At 38.5% G+C, this 18,070-nt stretch overlaps 2 protein-coding genes and 1 long non-coding RNA gene across 3 annotated transcripts; 2 read left to right on the top strand and 1 right to left on the bottom strand.

The window, feature by feature from the left end:
* Window positions 1-86: 86 nt before the first annotated feature.
* Window positions 87-1,338, top strand: LOC108166579 (uncharacterized). Its single transcript, XR_001776929.1, has 2 exons — window positions 87-178; window positions 552-1,338. It is a non-coding gene; the product is annotated as an uncharacterized LOC108166579 (long non-coding RNA).
* On the bottom strand, window positions 1,335-14,042 carry rnft2 (ring finger protein, transmembrane 2). The gene is made up of 10 exons (XM_008417891.2): window positions 13,950-14,042; window positions 13,772-13,840; window positions 12,389-12,903; window positions 12,238-12,314; window positions 11,640-11,740; window positions 11,187-11,340; window positions 7,682-7,831; window positions 3,537-3,602; window positions 3,284-3,385; window positions 1,335-1,923 (listed from the first exon to the last, which is right to left on the bottom strand). Exons 2-10 carry the CDS (start codon window positions 13,816-13,818, stop codon window positions 1,789-1,791), a joined length of 1,347 nt encoding a protein of 448 aa, XP_008416113.1. The 5' UTR covers window positions 13,819-13,840; window positions 13,950-14,042; the 3' UTR covers window positions 1,335-1,788.
* Window positions 14,043-14,624: 582 nt separating this feature from the next.
* On the top strand, window positions 14,625-17,994 carry spring1 (SREBF pathway regulator in golgi 1). The gene is made up of 5 exons (XM_017306697.1): window positions 14,625-14,749; window positions 15,820-15,976; window positions 16,067-16,218; window positions 16,495-16,608; window positions 17,480-17,994. The coding sequence occupies exons 1-5, from the start codon at window positions 14,651-14,653 to the stop codon at window positions 17,561-17,563; spliced, it is 606 nt and encodes a 201-aa protein (XP_017162186.1). The 5' UTR covers window positions 14,625-14,650; the 3' UTR covers window positions 17,564-17,994.
* The last annotated feature ends 76 nt before the right edge of the window (window positions 17,995-18,070 follow it).

Here is an 18,070-nt window from a genome sequence, read left to right as displayed (position 1 = left end):
TTGGACAGCCGGGGAGACAACCGGCGACCTCGGCTGCGGAGACAGAGTGACGGTGGCAGCAGTGACCGGGCGCGGCCACTTCAAAGGCTTCCTGTGCCTCGCGGTGCAAGTCACCTTGCTCGTGCTGCTCAGCGCGAGGCGACACCTGTAGGGCGCGTGGTTGCGACTTCCGCAACAGGTGAGATAACATCAGTGTCTATGAATCTTTAATAGGTAACCTGTTTTTTTCTCAGGCTGCAGCCTCTTTAGACAGCTGATCTCATTGATCCTTCTTGTTTTTATGCATTGTGTAGACAATGGAGTAAAAAAAAAAAATTAATGAAACAAGTCCCAGCTTTTAAAGACAAAGCTACACTTTTAAGCACAAAATACCATCTTTGTTCTAAAATCCAGATATTTGGTTCGATTTTTCAAAAGAAAGAGGGGAAGCAAATAATTAAATGGCTGCTGATTGCCCAATAACTTCTAGTTGCATTGACATGTTTACCTTTTGGGACATACTGTTTTTGAAAATTAATGTGTTTTATGTGGATACATTTCTCCCACTGTAGACTGGTGCCTTAAAAAATTTTTTTGCATGCGGAACAGCAAATGGGCTTACATCATTTGCACTTATAACAAGAGATGCAGGAGGATGCTGTTCCTGGAGAAATGTGCAGACTGAAGAGGACGAAGGGATGGCCTAAAAGATTTCCTATTCCAAGATTGAAGGCAGACTGAATTGACTTAACTCCCACTGTGGATGGACTTGGAGTTTTAAACTGACAGAATCTGCAGTTGTCCTGCCCCCTTCTCACTCCGATTCTGTCATCCCATTTACAAAACAAAACAGTGATGTAATCCTCCCCTGGTACCGGCGGAGGGAAAAGCTTACTAATGGTACGCCTTTGAATGTTCTCTCCTCCAATGATGCGAGTGCATCAGGGACAGTTGGATCAAACTGATTATACCTGACACATATAGGCTGCAAATGCTACAAAAATGCACTGAAATACACCCGTTGTAAAGCTCCACAATGCACTGTACTTTTTTTAGATAAGCTAAACTCTCTTTGTAAACATGTAAATAACAGCTGATGCTTTTATAGGTGTTTTTTACAGTGTTTGGATCCAGTTTACAGATTTGTGTATGCTTTATTATTACCTGTGGAGGCTGTCTTATATAGCATTTCACCACGAATGCTGGACCTGTGCATAAAATGCTTTTATGCTGTTTGTGACTACTGAGAATAAGCTCTTTTCTGATGTAATGTTTTTTTTTTGTATAAACTGGGCTCTTTTTATGTCAAATATTTCTAATGAAATTTCAGCAATTATGATAATAAACAATGAAAATGTCCCTCAGGTTGTCTTTAATTGAAACATGCTTCACAAAAACGAACAAAACTATGTAACTCACAAGAAAAACAGCAGCAAAATGGAATGTTGTCATTAATGGAGATAAAGCTGACCAAAAACTTCACATTAATTATAGCTTTCCACTGGTAATCCTGCTTAAACATTCCACTTCATTTAAATAATCCAATTTAAATCAAAGTTTACCTTAAAATAACATCCCTCACAATACTGATTGTATATTCCGTACACCGTCAACACAATAAATAATTTTATGACATGATCAGAGAAAATATGTCACAAATCAAATGACTGACTTTGATGCTTTGACTCAGAGTGGATAATTAGACTTCTGTGCACTACCATTCAGCTTTCAACATTTTTACCACTGCATTGTCCAACTTGAATCGAAGCAAAATCGTATCCGCTTTGATTCTGTAAATCCTGTCAGAGCTCAGTAGATCTGGAAGTGAGCGGACGTGGTGCCGTCCTTCCAGCACCGCAGGGCCTCGATGACGGTGGAGCGACACAGCGGACACGTTCGCTCGCGGTCGAACCACGAACACAGGCACTCCTCACAGAACACATGCTGTGGAGGAACACAGGGCACAAAGGTTTAACTTAACATGCAGCAAAAAGCACACATTTCAATGCTCAGGTACTTTTTGTCTAATGTGAGGCATGTTTAATATGACACAAGTTTATATAAGTTATAATAAGGAGTGGGTGATATGGATTTAAAGTTTTATCAATATTCTGTGTGATGATAAATGTGATAAGAAGTTATTACTTAATTGTTTAGGTTACTGTATGGCTGACAGCCTGGCACAGTCCCACAAATACCCTTCTTTAAGACACCAGTCACTTAAAAGTATGATTTGTATCACTAAACTGCACCAGTATTTGCATTTAATCATAGATTTTTTGTATTTATTTATACTCTTTTTTTTTAAACAAATTGTGGAGAAAATAGTAAAAATTACAATCCCAAAAATACACAGTTTGGGGTTGTAGACATGATTTTTTAAGAATCTATATCATGCTTCTGTCATGCTGTCTACATGGACAAGTGTCCCCAATTTCTGACCCAGAAAAAAAATCCCCACAGCATGAACCTGCCACCACCATGCTCTGGAGTTCCTCTGTGGTTATCTACAATTTATTGATATCGTAGATGTAAAATTGATTTTGAAAATTTGCTCACAAAAATCTGAGGGAGATAGAGAAAATAACAATTGCACTGTGGACATTTGTTTTTCAGTTATTTGTAGCTAAACAAGTATGATGGGTCTGGCTGCCTTAAATATCAGAGGCAGATCCTCTGTAACGGCAGGACGGAGATATTTCCTCAGTTGCACAGATATTGAGTTCAGGCACCAGACTAGACACGACTTTTATAAAGAGTCTGAGGGGAAAGAGCAAAAGAGGTAGGGGGGAACAAGAAAACAGCAACGATGCCAAAAAAAGAAATATCAATGCAACAGTCCATTTAACCTGACTGAGCTGGAGGGGATGTGAAGAGAAGTACGGTAGAAAATACCAGAAACGGTGTACCACAGCTGTAGATTTATACCTAAAATGATTTTAGTCTGTAACTGTGCCAAAAGTTATTTAGGTCATTTAATAAAGTATTAAATAACCAACTTGACTAAGTGTTTTTTTTTTCATTTATTTTAAATATAATTTAAAATAAATTGCATTACAAAAAAGCCAAATGAATGTTTTTTCTGTCATTATAGTGTATTTTATGAAGAGTTTGGAAGAAAAATAATGAATTAAATTCATTAACAAATAAGGCTGCAACATAAAATTCTTTATAGATGTACTGTAACCTCCAGGTGCAAAGACACAATCAATAGGGGGCGGTAAATCTCTATGTTTTTACTGATGCTTGTCTCTGAGGTGTACATGCATTATTTATTATTCATTAGAGAATTTAACCTTCTTACCTGACAGATGAGAGCAATGGGATCTTTGAAATCCCCCTGACAGATAGCGCAGACGTCACCAGCCTCGCTGCACAGCTGAGTGCTGGCCCTGACTCCGTAACTCTAAAGTGGACCAAAAAAACCACAATCAATCAACCTGAAACTATGAAAATGAATTCATTTCTTTAAATTCCCGTTTAAATGTAAAACGCAACAAACAATAGAAGTTCATTAATGGATGTGAGCATGGAAAGTTAAATGGTCTGAGGCTGACCTGGGAGCTGCAGAGCATTACCAGCGCCTTGCGTATTGCAGATAGTCGTCCACAAACATCAAAGGACTGCAATTAAAAAGGACAATTAGTTTTAAACTTAAGTGATCATTAAAGTTGCTCACCAGCTGCATGTGAGAATGCTAACAACTGGCGATGTCCAGGTTTTCTGCTGCATTGAGACATTTAAATGTTTACGTTGGTGAAAAACAAAATTACAGATAAGGAGTTGCAGCAGGGATACGTGTGGTAAACTAATACCACTTATCTAAGCAACCTTTTCTAAGAAAGTGTTCTCATCTGCTTTTCATTTCCTCTTTGTTCAGAATTCTGATATGATAAAAAGATCAGGTTTGCTTATAGATTTGCTTCTGTGTTAGTTTAGATGAGGAGTGAGTACAATTACAGAAGTGCTTTAGAAGGTGTTATTCAAGTAAAACTGAAATATTGCTAGTCTCTCTTGGATGCTGTAAGATAATTTAATCAGCTTTAAAATATGTTATTTGATATTTAGAATACATTATACAACTGAAACTGGATATTTACATCCAATGTATATTTTTCTCTTTTTCCTTTATTTATTACATTTTAAACTTTACCTAAGTAGTAAAGCAAAAGTAAGTAAAGACTTTTGTGCATATTCTTCCACAAGATTCTTAAAATAGTTGCTCAACTTTGGGCCCATTCCTCTTGGCAGAATTGGTGTCACTGGGTCGGGTTAATAGGATGCTATGCTTTACACATTTTCTGAGACAGATTTTTTTGTGACAGCGACTTCAAAATACTGACTTTGTTCTCATTAAGCTGATTTATACGTTGATGACATGGCTCATAAGGGCTGTTGTCCATTGGTGGGAGATCTATCAGTGGTCAAGCGCAAACTTTCTGGCCTTGAGATGTTGCTTCAATATTTCTACATTATGTTCTTTCCCTATGATACCATCTAATTTGTGAACTGTATTGGCCAATCCAGCAGAAACGCACCCCCACACAACATGATGTTGTTCCGTATTGTCGGAAGTTATTCATGGGAAATTCGTCAATTTGCCGATTTTCTTTTATGGCGTGTAAGAAAATCCACCTTGGGAAGCTGAAATACCTAGGCACACCACTACTTTGCACGCTATTGACTAGCGTTAGTAAAGCAGCCAATCTAACACTAGTTCCACTGTGAGTATTAATGCATTTGAACTATTAAAACAGGCAGTTGTAAGAATCTTTAGACGGGTTCTCCAGGATTTTAGCTATTGTAAAGGTGGCTGTGGTTGCTACTCTTCGGAAATACTAGGGCTCCACTAACATCACAGTTTGAATGTTGTTCTCAAGCTAGCAAGTTTCCCTCTTTTCCAGCAAATGTAACACTGGTCTTTCAGGCCAAAGCTTTTTCTTTTTCAGAACACCTGACATGTCTCCAAAAGGGCATTTGTCCCTGGCTGAATTAGTATGATTTTTGGAGTAATGGGTTATTTCTCTCTGATTTGCCTTTCTTTCTATGATGGCACATGACTTGTACTCTGGACAAATACCAGCTTCTGTCAGCATCTTTACAATGTTGTTGGAGTTGATAAAGACCATTCAATAAAAACATGTTCATCCGAGTCACAGAACCCATCTCCCTCCTGAACTATGTGATGCCTGGACATTCCTGGTGCCCATCCTTCTATGTAACTGTTTGAACACAGAATCATGGAACCTTCAGGCATCTGGAATATCTACCTCGTGGATGAGCCAGACATGGGGAGGTTCATCATGCTCTTCCAATATGTCATTACTTTTGACTTTGTTTCATGATCTCACACAATGGAGCAGTGTGCTTAGGAGTGTTTTCTTAAAATATATCAACAGGTGTGTCTCCATTTGACTCAAAAGTTGGGAATTTTGAATCAGAAGCCTTGATGTTATTTTCTCGACTTTCCCAGATCGCTTACAAGCAAATTCTCTCACTCATTATTTTGGCATTCAGGAAGCATAAATAGCTATGGTCATCCTAGCTGTCCTAAAAGGGAAAAGGTTAGTCAGAAAGTAACAAAAAAAAAAAAGATTATGTCTTTTAGCACAGTCATGTAAACATATAGCTTAGGCTGTATGTTTAAAGCTCTTGTCATAATTGTTCACAGACCAAAAGTGAATCAACCTGTCTGCACTTTTTGATGCTTTGCATAACATAAATGGTCGTTGAGCTGCTTCAGGCTTTGCTTTATCATTTTGGCTGCTCTACCAAGTATAACCAAACCAATGAACGCAAAGGTGCGAGTCGAAGGAATTAGACAAGCTAGTGACGAGATAAACAGACCAACAAACCATTCTGAAAACTGCTGACATTAAACTAAAAGTTAAGCTACATTTCATTATCACTATAATGCTGGAGCCCAAAGATTTCTCATGTGGTTTTCTCCAGCAGAAAAAAAAAACACCTAGAAGAAAAACAGCCTTCTGTGTGGAGGTTGTTATGGGAAATTGAACAAGAATATAAACCTGGGCCTGTTGTGGTTATCCTCTCTTTACTTTCAATGCATTCTGCTCGTGTCTGCAGGGCCCTGTCTGAAATGCTGAATTTGATAAGCAAAACAAACAAAAAAAAAACCCACAAAATTTTTACTAGCGTTGTAACAGGCAATGGTTTAAATGTTGATTTCATTTTAGAAGTGTCAGAAATTCTATGTTATATTTTTAATCCATAATTTTATTGTATTTATCCATATAACAAATATTAAGTAATTAGATTTTTCGCTTCAGATTCTGAATAACAATAATGAAGTAATTTTATGTTTTATCTTTTTGGTTACGGTTGAAGTTTGCATCAAAAGTATGCAAACTGATATGCACAACACAACAATTTTCAGACGCAAGTAAAAGAAGTCATGCATCACGTAAATGATGCATGACTTTTAGTGAAGCTTTTTCTTAAGCTAACTTTAAAACATTAAATGTTTAAAGGGTATGAATGCTTTTGCAAACTGTCTGCAGGTCTACCACCTAAAAAAAAAGAGAAAAAAAACATACAAAATTAATATTTAAAAGGTTTTGGCCATTTCACTTTCAGAGCATTTGTTTGAAAATCGCTTGTTTTCCCAGAAATGGTTCACAACCTTCCTCCCACTCAACTCTACAGCTCCCAGATCTGATGATGTTTATTTTAACTTTACAGTTGTCCAGTTATCTAACTGACTAATACAAAGCTGACTAAACAATACATGTGGATCAGCGTATGCTAATATCGAAACACTACTATGCCTTGATATTGGAAAACACCTCTTTCACTGCACAGGAAACTGTCCATCTGATTCAGAGCAGCAGCTGCTGAATCACTGCTTGGACCAAGATGACTGAGGCACGTATGCGTGACGATACAAACCCCGTTATAACAATAACCCTTGCGTAATCCAGGGATTCATACGTTCGCACTCTAAACTAACGGATATTTGACTCAGAGCTTTAAAAATACTTTTAAGTGTCTTTATTTGAACAGAACTAGCTGTGATCTCTTGCCTCAAGTTGGTAACTTCCCCCTGTGTTCCACTTCCACCTCAGAGCATTTCAGTTTGGCAATCCATTCTGGCACTAAATATTACCATAGATTCTTTAAGGTTTTAGGTCAGATAAGCTTGCTGGTCAATCAAGAACGGAGATGACGCAGTCGTTAAGTCTATAGTGACACTGATGGCAGGTGTCAAGTCTGACTGGAAAACAAAGTCAACTTGTCGGCAGAGGGAAACATGACCGACTTCAATATTTCCTTGTAGGTTCCCAGTAGTTTCACACTCAAGCAACTTTTATTCTGTGCCTATCCACTCTTCCTCCAGACTGTGAGACCTTATTTTTCCTTTTTAAATGTAGATTTAATCTCAGGTTTACCTCCAGCAGCCTTCCACGTAATGTGTACACACCACACTTTGGCCATTACGTTAGATTTCTCAATTAAAAGTTCCTTCATGTAATATTTTAATTATCTGAGCTTTTGAATGTGGGGTTACATCATGAATGTGAGTGAATATCCTGTGCAACTGTAGTTGAGGATAATTCCAAATCAGGCCTAGTCCAAGTCTCAGACTCAAGTCCTTATCACTGCTTTAGCCTGAGTGTTTGTACTTCATAAGATCTGCATGCAAAGTACCAAAACAACATCCTTGCTCCCAGGTCCTGCTTACCTTGCAGAGGCTGTAAATGATGATGAGTGTTGCTCCCAGGAAGTAGCTGTTTGACGGGTCTTCGCCCATGATGTACTTGTACCACAGCTGCACTGGCACGAGAGCCCGAAACAGCTGGCTCAGCTCCTCAATCAGAAGGTAGAACTTACCCTGGAAAACCAAGCAAAATGAACAACTACTGTGACAGATGAGAAACCCAGTAATCAGACAATATGAATTAGTTAAAGCAAGTTTTTCGTAAACTTTTTGAAAATAATACACCGAATTGATAATAGATTTTCTCTGTTTGAGCCGTCAGAAACCCAGAAAGAGCTCAGTAGCTTCAGGGCCTTCTTCTATCTAGTCAAGAGCAGTGTGGTATTAAAAGCTTAAAACAGCACGCCTCCGGCCCAAACATGGCTGCTGTCCAGATCTCAGCAGCTTCACAGCAGTGCAGGCAATTTCCCTTCACTGCAAGGGAAACTGGCAGCACTTCTTTCCACCTGCTACCCCTGTGCCCACTTTAAGCCCAGCCCTGCAGGGGCTCGGGAACTGTCTTTAAAGGGACTCCCTCCTAATAATCAGAAAAGAAACACTCTTCTGTCCCTACAGCTACAAAGTGCATTAAGTGAGTTGGGGAGATTAAGGGAAAAAAAACAACAGAGGTGGGTAAATGAAGGTAAACTTGATTCCCCACTGGCCCCTGTGGCATCCCAGCTTGCATAATGACTTCATGCACGGGAGAAGACAAAGATTGATGACTGTGGGTAAAGAGGCACAAGCAGCCAGGTCGGTAGGGGAGAAAGACCTCTGCTAACTGCTAATTCATCTTCCTTATTGTTCGGCTTTGTCTTACGTCCCACAGTGCCAATCATGCCCACGCAAAAACTGTCAAATTTAAAGTTTGGACACAAGCCAGTCGCTTTGAGGAAGCTGCACTTCAGGCCCTGTTTGAGTAGTTTCCTGCCTGTTATACTTTCTGTGGTGGGCATATCTGTGTTTTACTTATAAATGCATTGGTTATTAATCAAAGAAACCATGAAAACAAAGCAATTATTATTATTTTTTTCTTGTAGGGGAATTAATTTGTGAATCTTACAAAGAAAACTACAACAGCAGAAATTGGTTCAAGTCTCTCCTTGTGGAATCTTAGACATTGTTATTTTGTAATAGTCCAATTTGTGTTTGTACTATGCATAGGATCACCCATTTCTACAGGTTTTTCATTCATCTAGATCAAAGTTAATCGTTTCACAAGGATGTAATGGATTTTTTTATTTACCTTTACAGGAAACCAGCAAGAGGAAAAAAGGCAAATAATGTTGAAGGGCAAATATATTTTAGACCCACAAAATACATAAATTAAATATCTGAAACATAAATAAATTGCATTCCATTATTACTCAAACAAGAAATTTCTAAAACACTTTTTTAAAAAATAAAACATGCGGTGCACTTAAAAAAGGGTGTCGGTCTGCTAGATCCCCAAACTACCAATCTGACATTTCTTCCACTCCTCAACGGATAAATTGCCTGATAAGTCAACAACTTGTTATCTTATGTTTTACATTTATGTAAATATGCATGTAGATTCTGTACTGATGCCCAGATTTGCTTTGAGGCTTTTTCATCATAATAAATGCAGAGATAGTAACAACCAATTATGTGTTACGGCAGTGGTGTTTAAAATGTTTTGCCATGTGGGCTGAAACTGTTAAGATGAAAGTTCCTCCAGGCCAATAAATTAGATTTTTAAAAAAAAGAAAAACATGTTTTGTTTTACATGCTTAGCAATAAATTAAACAGAATACTTCCATTAGATGCTTGTTAGATTTTTTCAAGAAAATGTATATTTAATTTATGTTACAGCTGAAATATAAGAAAAATCATAATTTCTAAAATGGTAGGGCCAGTTTTCATAAAATAAACAGTGGGGTGTTTAAACAGTTTGCTTGTTGGCTCAACTGAAACCACTCTTGAATTGCAGTCTGGGGCCACACAAAACCCTTCTGCACTTTGGACACCCTGCACTAAGCGAACACGTGAAATTATTTGTGCAGTAAAAATACTTCGCTTTAATGCAACAAGTAATAAAATTGATGCATTGCATTGATCTTTTTAAAGCGGGTATGTGCTGACTGCAGTCATTGGGTTAGATCTTTAGTGAATCCCTGGGCTGCAAGCAGTAGAGAGATTTAAACACTAATAATGAGCTTTCATGAGGTTTAATGTATTAGACCTTACAGAGGATTTCTAAAATATGTATTTATATAAATAAAATAACCTGATAAAACAATTTGGGATTTCCCAACACTTAAACACTCCTTTGTAAGCTTTTAAACCCTGTATGCGTGCACATGTGTGTGTGTGTGTGTGTGTGTGTGTGTGTGTGTGTGTGTGTGTGAGTGGAGGAAACAGGTAATGGTCCAGCTCCAGAGAGGGATGACCTCACCCCTGTAACTCCCTCGTGGCTAAATGAGCTCAGTTGCTTGCTGAAGTGGTTCTGATATGCCTACAGGTTTGTTTATCAGTGGAAAATTTAATCCCAATACTTTTTATCACCCCTCTCCTCCCTGCCACCACCGTCTACCGAGCACACAAACACCAACACAAAGAACGGCACCTGTATGGAAATCAATGCGAGTGTGTGTCTGCAGACATGTTCCTTTTGCCTCAGGCTAGAGGAAAAGTCTCAAGCAGACACCAACATGAAAACAGCACACCTAAGGAGCACCATTTAAAAAGCTTATGAATACAAAACAGCTTCACACTGTGACCCTTTAGCACTTTCTTTACACAAGGGAGAATTTCATCATAGTTTAGAATTTTTTTTTTCCCCACATCTGTGAACTCTTCACTGCTTGAAATGTTGACTTTAAGTCTTTGTCTTTAGAAGGTGAAGTAAAGAGTTCGCTTATGTGCAGATGTGTTTGAAAGTTGAAAATCCACTGCTAAGCGGATTAACAGAGTTCTACTTTTTATTGATAAGCTATCAAAATGTATGGAAATTTAAACTCGCTCCAGACAGATTTTTAGCCATTTAATATCACAAGTTAGGTTTTGCTTTCAAGTTAATAGAAGTATAAAAAACTGCAAGACAAACTAGCAGGAGTGACACACTATAAAAGCAATTTTTTTATCATTAGTGTCATGATAATTTGTGAGTTAGGTACAATACATGGTCTGCATCTTTTCTGAACTAAACTAAATAAAGAGAAAATCTGCAGAGAAACAGAAAGAAACAGCATCTAAGAAGCTGTGCAGAAGAAGTCATAAATGTACAGAAAAGTCAGATAACTGAGGAGGATTTATTTTTCTTCTTGGAAATGGAAATAATAAAGCAACGGTCCTAAAAACTGTTTTCATAGAAAAGCAAGCTTCTTTTCTTACTCTCTTTGTTTAACTGCCTGAGTCATTTCAAAACATAAGACTCTTAAGACATGTTTAACACAGACAATTGTGCTCACACTAGCTATATTCTATTTAAAATAAGTTATGTGTTATACTAACATTGATGGGTTCTTACCCTTGACTTGAAGGCCATGATAATCTTGGGCAGGAAGAGGACGAAGCACTTCAGGCCGATTGTGACATATTTAAGTACAAAGTCTGTGATTCCAACCACCCAGATCAGATCAAAGAAGTCAAAGCTGTTGAGACTGGGCTTTGCAAATATAAGACTAGGGAAAAAAATAACAACATTGAGTTAGACTAAATGTGAGCAGGTGTTTTTTTTTTTACTCAGCATGGTGCATTTAGAAACAAGATCAATGAAAAATGAGAAGCTTAACATAAGAAAACAAAACCTTCAAACATAAAATACTCACAGAGCATGACCGACAAAATCTGTAACACTCCCTAAAGGAAATGGAAGTGAAAATAAAACACACCATGATGGAATAACTTCAAAATAAATCAACATAGGATGGTGGATGAACACACACAGAGCTCCTACAAAAGCACTTCAGCTCCCACTGACCTGTGGTGCAGCTCCTCGTGGCTGAACGTGTAGTAGATGTACACGATGTTTCCCCCGAGAAACAAGATGATCCACAGAGCTACGAGTATGGACCGCTCCTCCTTAAAGAAGTAGGCAAAAGTAACGGGGAAAATGTAGCTGAATTAGCACCGCGCCTCTTAGAGACTCATTAAGAAATTTGCAAAGGATCACTAGTTTTCAGTGTAATCAGCCCAAGACAGAAGAAAGGTGGTTAGAAACTCAACAATCACATCCTTTTCTGATCAGATAATGTTCCATACAAGGAATGCTAACAATGACACTCTTTGGTGTGGATGCTACTACTGAGGGAAGAAGACTCAATGTTGGCAATCTTCTGTATTAGGAAAACTTGTGGAATTTTCTGAGTCAAATAAATGCTAAAGATGGTTAAAAAAAAACAACTCCTCTTGCATTTGTTTTAAATTAGTAAAATTCTACTAGTTTATTGGCTAAGGTACATTGTGTACATTAAGTACATGGAACCTGCTGTTGCTAGCAGTACAAACACCTCCACCTTATTATTTTCTTGGTGCATCAAGACTGAAGCTTTAGTAAGAAAAAGTAAGACTTTTCTTACCCTCAATGAAACTTGATGCTTGAATGTAGAGTTGGCGTAAGCAAATGTGCTAATCATTCCCACACATACAGCGATACCTGCAAAGAAAAGAATCAACATGGCCACTTAACATAACAATCTGTTGCTAAAAAATATTTCAATACTGAAATACCTAGCTTGTGTTGAAAGCAGACTTTAGCCAGCAGAATGAGGATAAATGGGAAGCCCCTCTGCAGCCACGTAACCACCGCCTTCAGCTCGGACAAAGCCGGAGCCGGGGTGGACTGGTCGTCCTGTCCCTCCTCCCTGGAGCTGTGCCTCTCGGAGCTGGCTGCTGTGGTGGCCTGCTGGAGCAGCGAGGATGTCCTGTGCTGCAGGGGCTGGTGGTGAAAGTGGTGGTGGTGATGGTGGTGGTGCGGGGGCGGCCGGGAGAGGAACGGGCCACCCTCCGCTCGATGGCTGCCTGCTTCTTCCCTGGAAGACGCAGTCATCTGGATAAAAACTTCAGGGGGAGAGCCTAGGACTAAACCAGCTGCTTGCAACTGAGCAGATGAGACGGAGCTGGAGGGGATGCCCACCAGGCCGGAGAACATCTGCTGGGGTGAAGTGGACGAATCGGGCTTCAGGCAGTCAAACACGCCACCCTCATCCAAGCTGCTCTCCGACCCCAGTGTTTGGCTTCGAGTTCTAAGTTGAAACAAATGTATTATAAAACAATTACTGTTCAAAGAAACACTTTTCCTTTTGCATTTATGTAATTAATTGGCTGGAAATACATTTAACAAATCAAATTATTCTACGTACAATTAGAAAAACAATCTGAAAGGAGGAGTGATCCAATATTCCTCGGGGTGATGTTAAAGACTCATTGCAAATTCTTGATCTCAGTTGTTGCAGCTAACAATTAGTTATTAGGTTTTGAGGGCAAATACTGTTTTTACATAGATGGTTTGGATAGCTTTTTTCCCCCTCAATGAATGAAATCACCATTTGAAAACTGCTTTCTGTGTCTGCTTGGGACACTATTGTCAAATATCAAAATTAGTTTTGTGATCTGAAAATTTAAGATTTTGATCATGCCAACAGAGAAATGTCCTGAAAAACACCAGTATCTTGAATGTTTTGGGACATAATGTGTGGGATAAAAGGTTAATTCAACCATATCCATGTCATGGTGACGACATTTTAAAGAACCATGGTGAAAGTAACTAAATATGTTTGAAAGTTTGTACAAACGGCAGGATAAGGAATGCCCCAAATGACATAATACCACCAGAGTTTTTAGTGTGTATGAGTAACACTGAATTCCTAAAAAAGTAAACATAGCAAACCCATGAATAAGATGCACATACACTGATGAGTAATGCATTAAGCATATGTTAAAGAAAAGTCTTAAATGTCAGTGCTCATCCCACTGAACATCAGTTTTGCATATTGGGCAGCTACTAGAACAAGATGTTGAAAATCGACCATATTTGTTCCTTAATCAGGAATAGTAACAGAAGTTGTCAAGACCACCAAGGCACCAAGCGCCCTAGCTGTCCTTTTCTCCCACCTTTCAGAGGACATGCCATCCGTGTTGCTGCTGTGTCTCCTCTGCATGGCATCACCACATGGCCCAGCCCTGAAAAGGTAAATACAAAGCAACATGGCTATTAAAGCTCACTTTTAAGGCCTCCAGCTTTACTTAGTGCATTTAATAGTTGCACGACTAGCCTACATTATTACTTTACCTGCGTTAGCTTCGTGAATTACCCTTCTGTTTCAGCTGCTGTCATAGTTAGCATGGAAAGCTTTGACTCGCTGGATGGATGATGGTGGCGATGATGCTGAGGATTTACTGCTGGGAAAACTTCCTGTATGACATCAGAGCACATCCGTGTTTGGGATTCGTGTTGATCTTGTTGACAGCTGGATGTCAGATTTCGCAGAAAACCGTAACTGTTGCCGCTATTAAATGCTGGAAATTTCCGAGACGTCGCCGTCGGTGCGGATCAAAACGTCACTATTAGGAACCGTTAGCATTGTCTCATTGGCACTGCTCACCAAACGCTAATGCAATGCTAACAACAGCTAGCTAGTTAGCGAGCTAACAAAGCGAGCTTTTATGATGAAGCACGGCTAGCTTACCTCTCTACCTGTTATTTTTATTTAGTCATTGCATAATTTGAATTACCAGCTCATCGGGAATATTCTGTCCGTCTAAACTAAATGGGAAAAGCTTAAAAGCGCAACATGGGTTAGCTAAAAAAAATATGCCTGGAATCCACTGACAGATCAGGTTGACATTAAGTCAGCAGGCAGCTCAGGTTTTGCACCTTTTGTCGCATCGCTTTTAGTTTCACGAAGCTGAAGACAGTCGGGGGATTTATACCTGAGGAGGAGGATTGATGGTCTGGACTGGCACCTGCACTTTCCTAAGAAAAGTCATGCTATGATGTTGGTGCTACGGAGGTTACTGAGGAAGCGCTGGGTGTTGGGGGTTGTCTTCGGATTGTCTCTTATCTACTTCCTCACTAGCACACTGAAACAGGTACACACACACACTCACTACACCTGAGAAAAATGGGCTTACCTTCTGCAGAGGTGAGGGGGTGTTTCGGCAGGGATGTACCATCCTGGCCACATTTATTGGTGGCAATCCAAGTAAAGATGTACAAAAAGCTTTAAAACTCGTCTTTTATTGCAGTAGGATGTATAGATTATATAGTATAGTTTGATTAAATATATTAATTGCTGACAAAAACTTCTATGTTAACAAATAGTACAAAGGTGTCCTTTTTTCTGCAGGCCGTATTGAGCTAGGAACTCTAAATAAAATTAGTTAATGTCTTCTTATAATGTATGTCGTCAGTAAGATAGTAGAAAAATATTTATATCCTATATATATTTGTTTTCTTGTGCATTTTATCACCATTTATTGATAATATTAAAAAGCAGCTGCATGGTTGCACAGTTTGTTGCACTGTTGTCTGGCAGCAGGGAGGTTCTGCATTTGAGTCACAGCTTGTGGTCTTTCTGCATGTAGTTTAAAGTTTATTCAAGGTACTGGCGATTCCTCCCACATTTAAGAACAATTAGGTTAAATTGTGCAGCCAATTATCTCTGCACCAGCTATCAGTGAACTTGTTGGAACAAGTGGGAGAAGCCAAAGGAAGGATGTTCTGAAATAGAACCAAAAGGAAAGATAAACTAGGCAAAATCTGCTTATTAAACTAAGCAGATTTTAATTTTATTTTAATTTTTTTGGTTAAATGTGTTGAAAATAATGCCACCTTGTTCACAGACACATATCTGAGTCAAGACACCATCTGCTCTTGTGTCTTTATTTTTGGTTTTCTGGATTCTAGATGACAGATTTTCTATTGAAATACAAATTTAGAAAAATGTGAAAATCAAAACTGAACAAGTCTATAAAAATGTCAATTTTATTGTGAGTTAGACTTTGCAAAACTTGATAGGTCCAGACAACGAAAAACTACTCTGATGGATTTCACATACCAATGTGAAAAGACATGCAATGTATCCAGCTTTGTTCATGCATTTTTCTTTTCTTGGATGCAATAATTTTTTTTTTTATCTCTTCTTGCTTGGATTTTGCAGGAGGAGAGATCCATTCGGGACCGCACACTGTTAGAAGTTAAAGATTCAGACCATCGCATCCCCTGGAAAGTGCGTTTCAACCTGGGTAACAGCAGCCGTCAGATTACTCAGTGTCGAAACTCCATTCAGGGCAAGATATTACTCACAGATGAACTTGGTAAATAATGTGGCCATTACTTACTATCACTGCAGTGATAACATCAGCTTTTACTTCTAATCAATGCTTATGCTTTCCTGTGTTTGACAGGTTATGTCTGTGAGAGAAAGGACTTGCTGGTTAATGGCTGCTGTAACGTCAATGCTCCCAGCACCAGGCAGTACATTTGTAAAAGTTGCCTGGCCAACGGCTGCTGCAGCATCTATGAGTATTGCGTGTCTTGTTGCCTCCAGCCTGATAAGGTAATCTGTCACATAAGGGCTCTACAAGATCAGGGTTAATAACCACGACAAGAAACTTGATTAATAACTGCAATGAGAAGCTGTTTGCACCTTTTTTTTCAACATAAGCTTTAAGAAATGTTTGTAAAATGCAAGCATTCTCTTTCTACTTTTTTCAAAGTCGAATATGATTTTGCATTATCTACGGGATTGTGCAAGACAAAAAACCTCAATAGTTTATCTGCTCATCTTGTGTTTTGCATTTGACCCATTTCTTATCTGTGTATTTTTACCCAGCAACCTCTCCTAGAGCGCTTCCTGAATCGTGCAGCTAAAGGTTTCCAGAATCTTTTTACGGCCGTGGAGGATCATTTTGAGTTGTGTCTGGCCAAATGTAGGACTTCTTCACAAGTACGTCACGATCCCAGTAAAGAATACTGATGTAAAACTTTAGTATATTGTGTTGTAGCCTCGCTTACATCGACAAAGCATAAGACATATACAGTGGATATAAAAGTCTCTGTACCTTTGTAAAATGAAACGTAGAAAATGAGACCAAGCTAAGCTGCAATGCAACTTTCTTTTTCCCCCTATTAATGTGACCCAGGCCTTCTAAACTGTAATTCCCAGTTATGGAAGGAATTCCTTATTTTGATTTGAATTTATACGTTGGGCTATTGTGCATATTTCAAGCAGAATCTTAAAGGTGTTGTGCCAACTTTTATTAGTGTTTGGAACTAGGGTTCCTTCCCAAAGCATAATGCTGCCACCACCATGCTTCACTGTATGCAGTGTTCTTTTGATAATGCGCAATGTTGTTTTTGAGCCAAACGGGGAAACTATACACATAAATGACACATTTAAGGTGGAAAAATAGTATACATGTTTTATCTTGGTATCATGTCTTGCACCATAATAATCACATACTGCGTTGTGTAGACTTTTTATATCCATGATAAAATTTGTGGGCTTTTTCCCCACAGAAACCTAATGACACGTACTACCAACAATTAGCCAAGATTTTTGCTTGAATTAGCATCTATGTAATCCAGATTAAAAACCATGCACTAGTGGCTTTTATCAGTAATTTGTTACAGTTGTCCCATTCATTTCCTGTGTCAAAACTTGGATTTAAATATATCCATTATATATTGACTTTATCATTCTCTGTGAATGCTTACAACATTATGGGCCTCTTATGTGAGAAATTTGAGCTTATATTAGATTTTTATTTTTTAAAAAAAGGCTAACTTGATCCACAATTCTCTCTCCTTTTGCGCAGAGTGTCCAGCATGAGAACACCTATCGAAACCCCCAAGCAAAATACTGCTATGGTGAGAGTCCTCCAGAACTTCTACCTGTGTGAACTGGAACTACCTAGTTGGTTTAAGAAGAACAAGTGGAACCATAAATCATTTTTTAAAAAGTACTTTGAAGAAGAGACTTAATAAAATAAATTCTGTTTTGGACAGTATCTTTGCAGATGAAGACATTCAAAACCTCCAGCCTCAGAGAGGAGGACAAATCTTGTTTTAAAACTGTATTATTTACACTTCATAAGTGCATAGAACGCTTCATACATTCATCCATGATGATCATCAAGTCTCCTGCACAGACAGCTTCCTCATCAGGTTTTGCTTCATACATCTTCGTATAAGAAACTGGTTTAATCTTAACAAAACTGTTTTCTTTCGTTTGCTTTGTGGGCAAAACTGAAATGGCTAATAATGTGTTGGTGCTTTTGTGTGTATTGCATGCATATAAAATGGATATTTAATAAAAAGTGACTGTGAAACATAAACATTTGTAGTCGTTCCCTTTTGCGGTGACTGTTGTCACTGTGCTGTTGTTAAATGCAAAGTTTAAAGTACCA

The sequence above is a fragment of the Poecilia reticulata genome, linkage group LG9, assembly GCF_000633615.1.
Source record: "Poecilia reticulata strain Guanapo linkage group LG9, Guppy_female_1.0+MT, whole genome shotgun sequence".
Taxonomy (NCBI): Eukaryota; Metazoa; Chordata; class Actinopteri; order Cyprinodontiformes; family Poeciliidae; genus Poecilia; species Poecilia reticulata.
This window is presented reverse-complemented; position numbering and strand designations above follow the sequence as displayed.